The sequence below is a fragment of the Penicillium riverlandense genome (assembly GCF_028828495.1).
Source record: "Penicillium riverlandense strain IBT 135883 chromosome Unknown utg000001l_segment0_segment0, whole genome shotgun sequence".
NCBI classification, from domain to species: domain Eukaryota; kingdom Fungi; phylum Ascomycota; class Eurotiomycetes; order Eurotiales; family Aspergillaceae; genus Penicillium; species Penicillium riverlandense.
This window is the reverse complement of record NW_026643194.1, coordinates 837,514-852,329: the sequence shown is the minus strand read 5'-3', so window position 1 is coordinate 852,329 and position 14,816 is coordinate 837,514. Positions and strand designations below refer to the sequence as shown.

The following is a 14,816-nucleotide window of genomic DNA, read 5'->3' as shown; positions in this document are numbered from 1 at the left end:
CGTCACAGTTGATGCCTACCTCCAAGGTTAGGTACCTAGGTGTCTTAGGTAGAGAAGGAGACTAAGTAGCTGTCCCCTTCGACCTACTTCCGGCTTAGGACTTGGTGCCTGCTATCTAAGATCAAAGTATGTACATTCTCCCTATAGTAGATATCAAGCCTGTACAGAAATAGAGACCTAGCGTCTACTCCGTAGGGTCTATAAGCAGCATTACGATAAATGCAGAGAAAGACACGAGACACTGGTTGGGGGAGGAAAGAGGGTAGATAAGGCTGTCAAGTCTCAAGATCGATGTTTAGTAATTCAAGTAACCCAAAGAAGATGAACAACATTACCCGCTATAAATGGGTTACCAAGACCAATAAACCTTAAAAGCTCCAAACGAAACTGCAAGGTATAGAAGAAGGGAATTTAGGTCACTCACTAGAAAAAGGTAAGGTATACATAGTTCCCTTTGATAGCTTCGAAACATTGTTAAATAAATCGCTTCAGATAGCAATTCTTGTAAAAGCAACTATTGTGTTCTCTTAACTCATTCCCAAGCCCCTTTTGATAGCAATTATATTTCTGAGTATGCGTTCACGATTCGCTAGACCATTGGTAGTATACCATGTTCGATCTGAGACAAGAGCCATCAAATCAAGTCCCAATACCTGCCAATTCACTGGAGAGTTAGACTTCCTGAGAGTATCTAACTCGAAGAATAAATCTTCTTTTAGCCACCTTCGCCAAAAGCCATCCGGCATCTCCCACTGAAATGCGAAAAGCAGATTGCGCAGGTTTTCAACATCATTCGAGGTGTAGTCAGCTGGGCAGATCCACTCACAGATCAGGACAGCAAGTTCTATCGGAAGCTTGTTAAAAAGAGGGTATATGGTGTGGCTTGGGTTCGCGCGGGTAATCACTTCTTGAAGCGCTGGTATGACTAGTGGATTCTGATAAATATCACAGCCGTACTCAAGCTCTGATAGGGCCTGGTTCGGCTTGACCCAGCGAATGTTGTAATCTTCTAAGCCGTGTAATTTTTCTTTGCGCCAGTGTTTTCGGGAAGATTGGATAAATTTCGCGAGTTTGGTCTTAGTCGGCAAGGCCCCCAGAACTCGGCCAAAGAGCACCCAGCAATGAGCATGAATAATATATCCAAGTAGCTCCCCTTTATACTGGCGCGGCTGTCTTCCGATCTTCGCAGCAAGGAATCGAGTGAAGTCTTGATCATCATATCGGGCATTTTCTCTCCCACCAATTCTCGCGATTGTTGGATCTTTCGGGAAATTATAGTGGACATTTAGGTGCCGTGGCACCACGTTAATACCCGTTAGACGATACTTAGTATCTGACTCCTTGATCACTATATTAGTCAGTTAGATTTAGTTTGAAATATTATCTGAAACTTACTAGCTCGACAGAAACATGACCATAGCCGGGGAAAATCGCCAAAGCATGCCTCTTCTACCTTGATGGATGGCACCGTCACATGCTTTAGACTGGATTTCCAATAACCCCTCCATTGACTTTTGAGCAGCAATTGAGCATCCTCAAGGGAGTCTGCAATTCCAGAATCATGCATCGATGGGATTTGCATCTCGCATAGGAGGCATGTTGGTGGTGGGTTTGCGCCTGTGATAGTAGGACCGAGGTTCCGGCCGCGTGCCATAACGATGTTCAAGGGAAGAACATACGGATAGTATAGAATACTACTAGAGATGAAACATCGTCTACTAAAAGTTTTTTCCTCGCCGAGAAAATGCTTAGATATTGTCATGGACTGATGTAATGATGAATGCTTGACTCACGAAGCCAGACTAGTAGGCGTTTATCTTGTTTGACTTCACTTACTGGGAACCTCATCGGACTAATAATTGTTTAAATATTGAGATACATTACTTAGTAGCCTTGTAGATACGTATAGTAGCATCGAATGAGTCTTGCAAACGGTGCTCCGTATACCTTCTAATATAGCCGTCTTTTAGCTATATCTACTTTATAAAAACTCCTCCTTTAATGGGTAGGTGGGTGAAAGGTCCTTGGGGAAGATAGCACTTAGCAAAATCTCTGGATAAGTGGGCCGGCCCGTGGGTTGTCAAGGTCTAGTCTAGGTTTTTCCTCTACTTGCGCCTGATATTCTTCAGAATCGGCCAATTAAATTACTTTCATGATGTGGGAAACCTTTTTGGAGTGTGCCGGTATAAATCGTCCATATTTTCCAGGGGGTGGAGCTGCAAATAGTCGCAGGCTAAGCCTTATTTTGAAGCCAGTTAGTTTTGCATTTAAATGATGTTGTCGAAGGTGGTAGTGACTGGAATAGTGTTAAACCTAGTAAATTAGTAGTGCCAAACCTCCCAGTGCGAGGAAATGGCCCCATGTGAAGAAATCCTTCGGCCCCCGTTATTCACGGGCGAACATTAGTTAGATTGGTACAACAAATATTAATAATTACAGGCTCATAACCATTGGCCTGTTCATAGTAAACGGACCGGCACCATATGCACATATGGGAAGTGGAAGAAGTAGAAAGAAAAGCAAGAATATAGATGGTATCCAGCGTGAAGCGCGCGCCGTAGACTGGGGAATATTTAGTAGACCGACCGGCAAAGAAACGGACTATGTACTATCCCGTATTAAAAAGCCGTAAACACTTGTAGAAAACCCTGACCTTAAAATAGACTAAACTCCACCCAAAGAAGAATGAACAAACAAGTCGAGTGGTTAAAGATAGGCATTACTGGCGCCATTTCTTCTACTAGTTCCGGTTCACACACCTTCAAGCCCTTGAACAATTTCTGAACACTACTCAAACTCAGGCTTTTGCCTCTTGTTCACGATGAAAGCCTTCTATTTTCTTGCCCCGTTTCTTGTCCTGGCTACTGCCGAAGTCTCTTTCCAAGGAGAAAAATCATTACCGGAAGAAGCGTTCGAAACTCATATTTTCTCTGAACGTGCTGGCTCTCCCAGCGTGAGCTTCGACGAATATGTTGCCAAGGGCAGGCGTCGTTGGGCCGAGTTCCAGTCCGTCTTAGCTGATCCTAATGCCATCGATGTTGCCACCATCGACGTGACAAAGAACTGGGTAGTTGGCCAACCTGGCCCGATTACAGTTTCCGATGATACCGAGTATGCCCTGAAACAAGCTGGAGTCAATGTGGCTCGCAATGCATTTGCTAAGGTCATGGTCCGCCTCCGAACAAATAATCAGATCTTTTACGAGAACTACGTCGCACCCCAAGTCGGAACACTAATCGCGGCAAACAACTATGGGCGGGCGACGAATCCGCAAACTGGTCTTATGGATACTGCCCCGGATAAATGGTCTGCAGTGATGTGGGTTGTTTGGCAGGCGGCCTGTGGGCATCTTAAAATTGATCCCTCTACGCTCTCATATGTTTTCCAAGATGAAATTATCAACACTGAAACGAACTCGACTCTAGCCACCGCGGCTGCAGATAGGATGGGAGAAGATGCCGCAGGAAACCCATTAATCACCACTTGGACCCCAGATGATGATGCGTTTTATGCCGCCCTTGCAACCCCCAATGGGATAGGGACCTTATTTTTCCTGAAAGACTATTCTATTGCGTTAGACCGACAGACTATCAAAAGTATCTCGGTCTTCTACGAGCCTGAGCCGCAATGGTTCACTATGTGGTTCGAACTGGAGGATTCCTGTTATTGATATTGTAGACCAGTTAGAGGGAGTGTATATACGTCAGGATACAGTCTCAGGAAGAGAGTACATAGGATTTGGTGTTCGGGACGGCTATAGCTCAGTATATGCTCAGATACTTGAATGAAAGGCAGATCTTCGAGCTATGAATCAGAATCGGACACAGAGTAATACTAAGTATGTATTATTTGTGGTGACAGCGAGGTCATCGAAATTTTGCCGCGTTTCGTGAATGTATCCATGGATTTACCAAAGAAAAGAATGCTTCTATTGTGACCAAAATCTCTCTGCATCGACATTTAACCATGCTTCGCCCATGCACAACTGATCAGCCCGTGGTTTTTTATTCCCAAACCGTTTCTCAAAGAAATCATTCTCATCCTGTCGGGGTACTTCTCTCTGTGGGTCATTGGAGTGTCTGATTATGGTCATCATCGCATCAATCAATGACATCCTCCAAACTCCGTCTCCTTCACATGATTTTTCCCGCACCATCTTTAACCGAGACTTCTCTAGTACTTCAGCACCATCAGAAGCGAGAAAATCAGACTGGACTAGGAGAACACCTTCCTCGTCCCAATCTAGCTTGTCAATCACGATGAACGCACGAGCGAAAGTTGTAGTAAGGGCGCCCTCTTGGGTCTGACCAACTGTAGTGGACAGCTCAGCGTCCGACCGAGAAGAAGGATCTGTTTGCGCATAGGTCTTCAATCGATCTCTGAGCAATTGATGGCACTCTCTGATGCGTGCAATGCTAGGAGGACCTTGCCCTTTGCTTGGGCAACAACATACTAGCGACGCGAAAAAGTTCCCGCGATTAAGATACTGGTCATATTGGCGGGCTCTGGTTGGAAACCAGGTCTGGTATACGGCGTTCAGGATACTCTGGTGGTCGGTGACGGTTGTATAGGTAGGGGCCGGGTCTCTACCTTGCGGCGACGTGATGTTTATATAAATGACGCAATCTTTCCAAAAGAAGGGCCGACAATCTTGCACAGTGAGCTCTGCTATAGAGCTTTGATGCTGGGAGCCATCCAGAAAGCCAATCGTGAGACGTGGTTGCTCGGAGGCAGTTGGTAGTGAAAGAAGATGTGGGCGGGAGAAGGACCGGAGCAAAGTGTGATAGCGAGCACTTTCTCGAGTAGACTCCTTTCTAGCCTGTGTCCCGGGGTCCATAGCGAAAGCCTAGAGATAGGAATGAGGTTTTTGGAAATCCGAAAGTGCGGAACGTTCAGGAGCTCATGGAAGAATTGATGCCTGGGGCGTACCACAATAGTCAGATGATCTTAACTACAATAGGCGGGCTAGGCTTAGGCCACAATGATCTACTAGATAACGGAAGACTTTGGTCGTTCGCTCTCCTAGCTGATTTATCACCCTGTTAGATGCTCCAAGAAGCAGGATAAATCTGGGTCATGTATATCTTCTATGTTCTATGGTCATTCACGTAGCTACTCACTTCTTGATCCCAACAACAGCCAAGTTCCGAGGACTATACTCATAATCAAACACCGGCTCAACCCAACACTCCTTGACCTCGTCCTGCTCCCGCAAAAACTGCCAGCGGTCCACGACAATAATCGCCTCGACGACCTGCGCGCTAAACGCCAGCAGACTCCACACCACACTGAGATTCTTTCTCGTATGAGAGAACTCAGTCTCGTAGCGGTGGATATCCTCATCGGACATGCTGCCCAGCTGTTCCTGGACCTTGGCACCATAGATTTCGTCGCGGCTCAATCTAGCGGCTGCAGCACGCACGTAGGTGGTGAAGGATTCAAAGGCGGTCTTGCGCAGTGATCCGACGATCAATGCTGTGGTGCCGGCCTCACCCCGCCCTGGCTGATCTCCGTATAGGTCTTCCGGGATGCCGGGCTTCGGCACGACCTTGCGGTCGACCAGAATACGCTGCAGGAGGGATCGGTAAAAGTTGCGCGTGAAGAATCCCTCGCTGTCGTCGTGGCCCCAATTGTAAGGTGCTTGGACGGCCAGAGCACGAGCCGTTATGTTGAGTTTCATGCCCTTACCGCCGCTGTGCTCATAGTCCTCGTACAATTTGGAGATGGGGAATCCGTGCGGGTCGTAAGAGGTCCCCGTTTCTTTAAGCCGCGGATGAAGGGACCGTAGAATAGGAAGCTTGTAGGTGGCCGGGCCGAGTCGTTCAGTCAACAGATTGTAGCAGCAGCCGATCATGGCGATAGCTACGACAGATGGGTTCATCACCAGGGATCGTACGCCATGGTGGACTAGATTGCCGCAGGAATGTAAAGAGACAACCATGACTCGGGCATTGCTTGGCCCCTTTTCGTCGACCTGAACAGTAATTTCATCGCTTGTCCCATTCTCAGCCACCACTGGTTGAGGATCGACAACATGTTGGATGATCGGTTGTAAATATCCATCCTGGATCTCGTGTTCGATATAACTGAGGTGGCCTCGGGCTTCGGGCCTCTCCGGCTTCTCGGGTTTCTTTTTTGGTTTGTTTTTCCTGATACTGCCAAGCAGCTCGTCCGGTTCCAAGTTGATCTCCCCCAGCATTTTGAACATGGTGATGTCCTCATCTCCAGCAGTGTCTTCCTCCTCAGCTAGTTTCTGAGGGGCCGCAACTTCTGGCTTCGAGACATCCGCCTTCTCCTCTGAAGACACCTCAGGTGTCCCATTGCAGTCGTTGCATGACGTCTTGCGGGTATGCACGTAGATGGTCTTCTTTTTAGCCGCCAGTTTAGCATGAACATCCATGCCTTTGGCCCCGCTGATATACTGGTGTCGTCGTTCAATGGCGATAATATGTTTATGGTACGGCGCGCTGGCCAGTGTCCGCCCAAGATAGTTCTGCCCGGATCCAAAGTCGACAATATGCGACACCGGTTCGCCACGATGCTCTTTCACGGTATCGGACAGAGACCCGATATAGCGCGAGAAGTTCTCGACCTCGTGTATCTTCTTCTTTTTCATTCCCACTTCAAGATGTCGGGGTAGTGGGTTACTCTCTTTTGGGATTGTAAACTCCCGCCGAAGACTCAGTCGGCGAATGTCGTGTATGTAGTCCAGAAGGGTCTGGGGAGGGAATGCGCCTCCGTTCCATGTAGGACTGACATTGGTTTGCTTGCGCAACGGCTCAATGTCCTCTCGCAGGAGTAAACGGAGAATGTCGTGAATTCCATGTGCTTCAAAGAATGTGCGCCAGTCTTCTGGCAAGAGGGTAGTGTACAGATCGGGTTCTCGCGTCAGGAAGTCGAGGATGTGCACGCCGCCGCACAGGTTCATGAACCGAACCGACGAGGTCGCGAAGGACAGGAGGGCATCGATGTAAGTATCTGGGTCCTTCCACTCCTCTGCGAGTGGAAGAGGATCGCGGCGAGCCATACAGGACGGGGGTTGCAGGCAGGAACTACTTCTTGTCTTTCTCAACTTTTTTTGGCTCCAGGTCTAGGTGCTGAGTCATCCCCGCTGTTCAACCAACACTCTGTGGCCTTCCCCGAACTCTCCCATTCCACACCGCAACCATGGAAAACGCCGACCCTTTCCTCCAAGTCCAGGCGTGAGTAATCATTGTCGTTTGTTTGTTTATTTATTTCATCGGGCTGACTTTGAAGATCAGGGACGTCCTATCGACGCTGCAGTCCAGCCGGCCGCTGTTCTCCTCATATCTCCGTATCCGATCACTGGCCAAAAGCCCCTCAAATCCCGAGCTGAAGCAGGCCCGCTCCGAGCTCGAGACCACACTGACCGAGTTAACCGCGGATCTGGACGATCTGATCGAGAGTGTGCGCGCAATCGAGCTCGACCCCTACCGCTATGGCCTGGAGCTGGAGGAGGTGCAGCGGCGCCGGAAACTCGTGGACGATGTCGGGGCAGAAATCGAGAAGATGCGCCAGGAGTTACAGCAAGCCGTTTCAAGTGCAGATGCCGCACCGAACTTACCTAACCCGGCGGACTTTGACGCCGCGCTCGACGAAGAAGATCAACGGCGCGGCGGAGACGATTACTATGCTTCTATGGAGCAGCAGCGCCAGACCGAGCTGATGCACGAGCAGGATGAGCAACTAGACGGCGTGTTTCGGACCGTGGGCAACCTCCGCCAGCAGGCCAATGATATGGGACGCGAGCTGGAGGACCAGGCTGGCATGATCGATGAGGTTGACACGTTGGCGGACCGTGTGGGCGGCAAACTGAACACGGGCATGGCGCGGATCCGACACATCGTACGGAAGAATGAAGGTAAAGACAAAAGAAATGGGAATCATGAAATTACTGAGCTAACTTTTTGGAACTAGACACAATGTCCTCCTTCTGCATCGCAGCGCTCATTTTCGCCCTCGTCCTCGTATTAATTCTTCTCATCGTTCTGTGATCGTCTGGATGGATATACCGGACCAACAATCACGGAGCATGGCGTTTCAAGGCAGTTGGATTTAGTTGCGAGCCTTCTTGCGCGGGCGCGACTCTTCATCACCCTCCTCCTCGTCGTCATCCTCGTCATCGCCCATAACCTCATCGATGTCAATGTCGGAGAGCTCATCGGCAATCTCGAACGATTGCACTGAAAGCAAAACAAAATCAGCTTGGGCCTTTGACAGAAAGAATTCCTACTCACCGTAATACTTGAGCGCATCGGGCCAGAGGTCCTCAGCAATGGCAATGGCGAGCTCCTCGCCGTCCTCGAAGATCTCGGCCTCCTCGAGGTCATCGATAAGATCCTCGAGATCCTCATCGTCGTCATCTTCCTCGTCCTCACCCTCGACCTTCTCGCCCTTGGCGATCTTGGCCCACCGCTCCGCGTCCTCCTTGTTGGCCTCCTTGGACTGCTCAGCGGAGACATCACGGCCGCGGTAGCCGAAGAAGGCAAAGAAGCTGATACCGGCAGGGCTGGCGCCACCAAGCACGTCATCTTCGTCATCCCCGTCCTCATTATCACCCTTCATGGCTTCCGCCTCGGCAGCCTCAACCTTCTTAACGAGCGCCTCGTACTCGGGCAGCGCCTTGCGGTCACCGCCCTTCTTCTTCTCGGCATCGAACAGGTCGCAAGAAGCATCCAGCAGACCCTTGGTCAGATCCATGTCCTTCTTCCAGTTGATGCGCACGGGATCGGACACCAGGCCCTCCCAGGTGCGGCGCTTGCCGGAAGAAGTCTTGACGATTTGCTTGCGCCAGTAGAACTCCTTGACCAGCTGGGCATTCTCGAAGAACGGGTTCTCCTCGCCGGTGTGGAAGTCAAAGGTGAAGCGCAGGCTGCGCGGCTCGCCCTCGCCCTTGTCGTTGACCTCGAACCGCTCCACGGTCAGGTTCTTCAAGCTCTGGCCCAGCGCACCAGCGTCCGTGGGGAGAATGTACTCGTCAATCTCGGCAGGAGCATTCGAGAACACGCGGATCCAGAAGTCGCTCTGGATCTCTGGGCTGGTGATGATCTCATTGCGCTTCTCGAACAGGGGCTTCAGGAGCGGGACCGACTGGCGCACTGATTGAGGAGGAGAATGTTAGCTTTAGTTTCATTTTAGATCATAGAAACGCAATTACTTGTCCGTCTGTATCCCCTCGTACCGCAATTGCCAATCTCGTAAGAACGACCTGCCAATCGCGGGGCCCGAGGAGACACACCGCAAGACTCTCGAAGGATCATGCGAGGGAATATGACGGGGAGATAATGAATACATACGCTGCTCAACCTCGGCACGGGTAAACTCCTCCTCGATGAGCGCAATCTTTCGTGCAGCCTCACGAGGGATCTCGGGCATCTCCACGCGCTCGAGAAGGGACTGGTCTTCGCCGTTGGACATTGTGGGTAAGTTGCGGTTGATTGGGACGAAAGATAAGTGGGATGGGATGAAAGTGAGGAAGGTAAAGTGGGTATGAGAGATGAAGAGGAAGAAGGGAAAAAAGGTGGGCAGGTCAGAAGAAAAGGAAAAAAAAAAAAAAAAGGCTATCGATGGATGCGACAGAAACTTTTTCAGCCGGGCGGAGAGCTCTAGGTATACTTGTGGATACTTAAAGTGACTTAGTTACTCTGGTTATTATTATGGAAGATTTTGTATTTTAGTGTACCACTGGGTAGTCGGTGTCACAGGCAACGGACCCGGATTTGATGACGCGGGTGGAGCAGGTCGCATTGACCATCCAAGCCTGAGGTATCTCTTTTTTCTTTCTCGAAGGTGCTTGCTGATCTTAATCTCTGCGATTTGGTGGCGACGGTTCACAGCTGAGTAGTGCGAAATATGAAGGATTTCGGCACTTCTAAGGTTCTCAGTATGTCCTAGGAACTGTGAAGTTGGAGATGGAGCTTTAACAGCTGTACAGCTTTTATTGCCACAATATATATATCTTGGAAGTATCTCCCATAGACATAGCCAAACAATATAATCATACGGACCTCTGAAGATATATACCTAGCATTCGACGAACAACCACTACCACGAAAATAGAGATGCAGACCCGCAATCCTGTATCTCCATCCCAATCAGGGCAAACCGAAGACCTCATTGCTTTTTCCGGATCCTCTAGTGGAGACAGAGAAAGGAAGCGCACTTTATTTCAACCGCATCTGTTGCTGTTTCGGTATGCAGACCAGATACCTAGTACACTTGGTTGCCTCGATATCCATTGGCTGCGGTGTTATGCCCCTCTTCAGGGGTATCACTGATCAAGAGTAGTAAGGAATAAATAAGAAATCTACACGACTATGAAGACGCACAACAGGATAAGAGCAGACGATCGAGTCGTCAGGATGGATGGATTCATTTCTTCTGTTATAGCATCAAAGTCTTCGTTACCAATCTTCACAGCTAAAGAAGCAACATCGAACACGGGGAGTCGTGAGATCCCATTGGACGGGATTGTAAATAGAAAGAAAAGAAAAACACGCAAGAACTTTTGTTGTCTCGTTCGTAGAAGAGAGTGCAACGAGACTTTCTGTCTGGCACTTTCATACTCGGGGACATCTTTCGATTAGAACCGAATAAGTCATGATATCCCATATATTTCTCCATGCCCCGTTCGCCAACAATGCAATGATTAAGCAGCAACATCAAAAAGGAAAGTAAAACCCCCACTAGCCATGCACAGAGGTCATCACCACGCATGTCTTTGGGGGTTCGGTCGTTAAAGAAGGCGGGAGGCCACGCAGAAGGCAAGGGACCCGTAAGAGAGAACGAAAGCGGGAGATGACGAGAGATCCAGCCACCAGACAGACTAGAGCATCCAGTCCAAACCATTGGCCTCCTCTTCCACGGGGAAAACCTCACGCGCGTACTCTTCCATATCGCGCCAGCCCTGCCACAGATGCCGTGCTTCGTCCGTCACAGGAAGCGAGATGACGCCACCAGGGCCTTGCATCATACCCGCGCCGGCGCCCTTCCCGCCCGCCGGACCAAGGCCCTTGGGCGAGCCGGCCGCTGGTTGCGAGAATTCTGGCTGGGGGAAGTACGGCGCGTTGTGGATGCCGAACAGTTCTTCGAGTGCTTCGAGCTGCTCCCGGTATCCCAGCGGGATGTTGACCTTGATTTCGATCTTGGGCACCTGCACATAGCGACAGGGTCGGTTGAGGGCCCGGGAGAATGCCGCGCACACTTGTTCCGGGGAGAGGGTTTCGAATGTGAGCGCGATTCTAAAACGGGGAAGTACGTTAGAGGTTATTTCAAGTGCATTGCGGGTTGTCCATGTACTCACCGGTGGCCGTTCCACTTCTTCGGCCCGTCCTTGAAAATCTGGAGGAGGGTGGGCCCGACGTCGTGCTCTGCGTCTAGCCAGGGTAGAGGGGTTTCTGAATCGAAGGGAGCGTGCCACTCGAAGCTGCCGTCGGGCATGAGCTCCATCTGGAAGAGCGGGTATGGCAGGCTCGTGAAGTTGTTGTTGTAGATACCGGCATAGACGAAAGTAGACGGCATCCCGAGCTGGCGCACGTAGTTTTCGACCGTGAACTTGGGCGCCCACTGGGGCACCGCGGGCCAGGGACCATGCACCGAGTGATCGGGCATGCTGCTGTAGATATAGTGGGTGACGGTGCCGGCACGCTTGGCTGCGTCGGCGAGCGCGCGGCCAATGGCCACCTCGTCGCCGGATTGCGACGTGGTGTTGATGAAGGCATAGTTGGCGCCGCGGAAGAGCTCGTCCATCAACTGCGTATTGCCTAGCAGTGGGCCCTGCAGTAGGGTCAAATTGGGGAGGTTTTGCAGTTCCTCTGCGATAAGGCCCTTGAGCGAGTGGATTTGCGCGCGCACCGAATACCCCACGGCGGACGCGACGCGGATCAGCGATGCCGCTTGTCGGCCTGTCGCGTTGACCACGGCGATTGTCTTCTGGGGTTGTGTCATGGCCGGTGGGGAGAGAGAAGGATGAGGAAAGGGACGGGGAGGGAGAGAGAGGTGGAGGAGGAGGTGGTTAAGGGTAAGCCCCGAGAAAGAAATGCCGGGACTGGTAAGGTGGGGTGTGGGTAATAATGGTTGGAGGGGGAAGAAGGAAGAAAACTTGAGAGTATGTAACAAGAGCAGGGCAACTCCACACAATTATGCAATGGAAACAGTCATCAAATACCTCGTCGCATCGTTTGCTGCAGATCGTGAAGAACGAGCAAGAAAGAAAATTCAGACGTGGGCCATGAGTGGTTTTTTGGTTCCGAGCGGGAAAGTATGTATGAACGAAAAGGAAAGATAAGGAAGCCCGGTTACGTTTCGTGCCCAACAGTATTGACTGTCATAAGCCCGGGGGCTTCAGACATCTTCGCGACGAGTGATGCAAAAGAAGAAACTGCTTTTCTTTTACGTAAATCCACATACAGAAGAAGTCTAGACAGGGGGCGAATGTCGAGCACTGGGTCCTAGTTCCACTCACGTGGTCAGGGTTGGATCGGAGGGACCCGCTGGGTAAAAGGGTAGTTGAGGCAGATAGTTGCACTAGCTATGAACTACCAAGTACCATCGTGGCCCCGAGAAAACTAAGAAGCATCACGCGATCTATAAGAGGCGCTCTCCCAACCAGCGAGGGTCCTTCCGACCCTCCCGTCTATATGCCCACGTCTGGAAAGGGGATCCCTCACGACGGCGCCGAGCCCGCCATGATTCGCTGCCCGGCCCAGTCCTCGGCCATCTCGCCTTCCCCTGGCCCAATCCCTGCCAATCCCCAGACGCCCGGCCGCCGACGTGCCAGCAACTCCGCGGCCGGTCGCTCGTCTGAATGTAGATGCGCCCCAGATTTCCGTAGCAGTAGAACATGGTCCGACAGTCCCGCATTGGCCGCCAGGAACAGTGGCGTGCGTCCGGCGCGATTGCGGAGGTGGACCGATCCGCCCTGCGATAGTAGGAAATGCAGAATGGCGATGGCGGGCGCGGTGGCGGCCAGATGCTGACAGATATACCATATCAGTCCAGATAACTCACTAGCATAAGTAACCTTGGGGGAGTGGTAAGACCTACAATTGGGGTGTTGCCCGAGTAATCTGCGTCGTTCAGCAGCCAGTGGTGCTCTGATTTCATGATCGTTTTCACCCGCTCCAGGTCGCCGTGCGCAATGGCGTATCCCATTGCAGTAAGGGTCTGTACCCGTCCCGGTAGAGCACCATCTGGATGCCGGAAAACCGGCTGCGACATCTCAGTAAGCTCGCCCCGCAGTGAGATCGACATGTTCTTGGACACGGTCTCCGGGGTCGACCCCGGTAGGGCGAGGAGATAAGCTAGCTTCGTGAGAGCTGCCTCGGTTGTCATGTCTAGCCCGGCCACCACTCCAGCCTTCGAGAGACTCATACCCGGGGCGTAGACAGGGCTGACGCTCCCCGTAAGACCTAGACAAGACGAGTGAGCAAAAAAATAGAAAAACCCCTTTAGCCGGGCACAGCCAAACCAAACCTACATTGGGTGACATTCACAATCACAATACCCCTCTTGATCGCGCTAGCCAGCACGTTCGTCATGGCATTATCCTGCCCCGACGGGGCATTGCCAGCCCCAAATGTCTCCAGGACCAGCCCACGCAGCCCATCCAATTTGAGTACTGCATCCACCATCTCCGGCTTGATCCCGGGGAAAATTCGCAGGCACGCAACGTGGGTGGTATCGAGATTCGTCTGAATACTGAAATGCTCCAGACTCGTCGGGCGGTGCACCATATCCCAATTGACATTCGTGCGGGTGGAAGTCGTCACCGCCAGCGGCGGACAGTTGGGCGCATCAAAGGCCGCATAGTCGCTCGCGGCCACTTTGGTCGACCGATTACCCCGGAAGAGTTTGTTGTTGAAGTACAGACACACTTCGGGAATCATAAAATGGCCCGCCACAACCAGCGACCCGAGCAAGTTATCCGTGGCATCATTCTGCAGCTGCAGCATCGGCGCCTGCGACCCCGTCAGGACAACGGGCTTTCCCAGGTTCTGGAGCATGAAGCTGAGCGCGGAGCAGGTGTACGCCAGACTGTCTGTGCCGTGTAAAACCACAAACCCATCGAAGAGCGTGTAGTTCCAGGAGATGGTCTGCGCGATCTCCGCCCATCCCTTGGCGTTGATGGAGCTGCTGTCCAGCAGTTCTTCGAACTCGAAGACTGTGTACCGCACCTGCCGGCCGTAGGCTGTCACCGGCGTACGGAGACTGGGATGTGCCTTGAGCTCGCCAGCCGCATTAGCTACCACGTTCATTGGTGTTAATGGCGAGCCGTCGTTGAACGTCGGCACCCGCGCCATGCATTTCTCTTGGAACCCTCTGGCTGGCACGAACCCGGAGGGCGACTGCTGCATGCAGATCGTGCCACCGGTCATGATCACCAGCACCCGCGATTCCTGAATCGCATTGTCGGACTTTTGCTCCCCCAGTTCGGGAAGAGGTGCTTCGGCCGCCATGGCCCTGTGGGTGTTCTGTGTGGTGATAGCGGGATGAGAAAGTCAAATGCACTGCAAGCAAGGCGATAGTCGAGATTCCAACCAATTGTCCTCCTACAATCGAATTCTTCGTCAGACAGTCAATCTTCGTGTCTGAACAATCAATGCGACGAGATCATTAAAAAAAAAAAAATCGAGATCGTCCACCACTGCGATCGCGGGGAGATGACGTTTGGACTGATATTTTTTTTCTCCGTCAAACCTAGACAGAAGACTCCAAGAACGCATGGGAACAAGGCTACATGTTGCCTTCATCGCTGATTGAGCCCAGGCACCGAGGGAGATCTGGAACCCCCAATG

General features: G+C 51.4%; 7 protein-coding genes across 7 annotated transcripts; 2 read left to right on the top strand and 5 right to left on the bottom strand.

Moving 5' to 3' along the window:
• Nucleotides 1-527: 527 nt before the first annotated feature.
• Nucleotides 528-1,654, bottom strand: N7474_000351 (uncharacterized protein; the record flags this gene model as incomplete). Its single annotated transcript, XM_057191766.1, has 2 exons — nt 528-1,348; nt 1,396-1,654. 2 exons carry the CDS (start codon nt 1,652-1,654, stop codon nt 528-530), a joined length of 1,080 nt encoding a protein of 359 aa, XP_057056719.1.
• Nucleotides 1,655-2,821: 1,167 nt separating this feature from the next.
• Nucleotides 2,822-3,670, top strand: N7474_000350 (uncharacterized protein; the record flags this gene model as incomplete). Its single annotated transcript, XM_057191765.1, has 1 exon — nt 2,822-3,670. The coding sequence occupies one exon, from the start codon at nt 2,822-2,824 to the stop codon at nt 3,668-3,670; it is 849 nt and encodes a 282-aa protein (XP_057056718.1).
• Nucleotides 3,671-5,116: 1,446 nt separating this feature from the next.
• Nucleotides 5,117-7,027, bottom strand: N7474_000349 (uncharacterized protein; the record flags this gene model as incomplete). Its single annotated transcript, XM_057191764.1, has 1 exon — nt 5,117-7,027. The coding sequence occupies one exon, from the start codon at nt 7,025-7,027 to the stop codon at nt 5,117-5,119; it is 1,911 nt and encodes a 636-aa protein (XP_057056717.1).
• Nucleotides 7,028-7,167: 140 nt separating this feature from the next.
• On the top strand, nt 7,168-8,015 carry N7474_000348 (SNARE domain protein; the record flags this gene model as incomplete). The annotated part of the gene is made up of 3 exons (XM_057191763.1): nt 7,168-7,202; nt 7,263-7,882; nt 7,939-8,015. 3 exons carry the CDS (start codon nt 7,168-7,170, stop codon nt 8,013-8,015), a joined length of 732 nt encoding a protein of 243 aa, XP_057056716.1.
• Nucleotides 8,016-8,076: 61 nt separating this feature from the next.
• N7474_000347 (histone chaperone napB) lies at nt 8,077-9,438 on the bottom strand (the record flags this gene model as incomplete). Its single annotated transcript, XM_057191762.1, has 3 exons — nt 8,077-8,204; nt 8,259-9,119; nt 9,318-9,438. The coding sequence occupies 3 exons, from the start codon at nt 9,436-9,438 to the stop codon at nt 8,077-8,079; spliced, it is 1,110 nt and encodes a 369-aa protein (XP_057056715.1).
• Nucleotides 9,439-10,846: 1,408 nt separating this feature from the next.
• On the bottom strand, nt 10,847-11,967 carry N7474_000346 (NmrA family NAD(P)-binding protein; the record flags this gene model as incomplete). Its single annotated transcript, XM_057191761.1, has 2 exons — nt 10,847-11,261; nt 11,324-11,967. 2 exons carry the CDS (start codon nt 11,965-11,967, stop codon nt 10,847-10,849), a joined length of 1,059 nt encoding a protein of 352 aa, XP_057056714.1.
• A 718-nt stretch (nt 11,968-12,685) lies between these two features.
• N7474_000345 (putative lysophospholipase) lies at nt 12,686-14,477 on the bottom strand (the record flags this gene model as incomplete). Its single annotated transcript, XM_057191760.1, has 3 exons — nt 12,686-12,994; nt 13,066-13,430; nt 13,499-14,477. The coding sequence occupies 3 exons, from the start codon at nt 14,475-14,477 to the stop codon at nt 12,686-12,688; spliced, it is 1,653 nt and encodes a 550-aa protein (XP_057056713.1).
• Between the last annotated feature and the right edge of the window lie 339 nt (nt 14,478-14,816).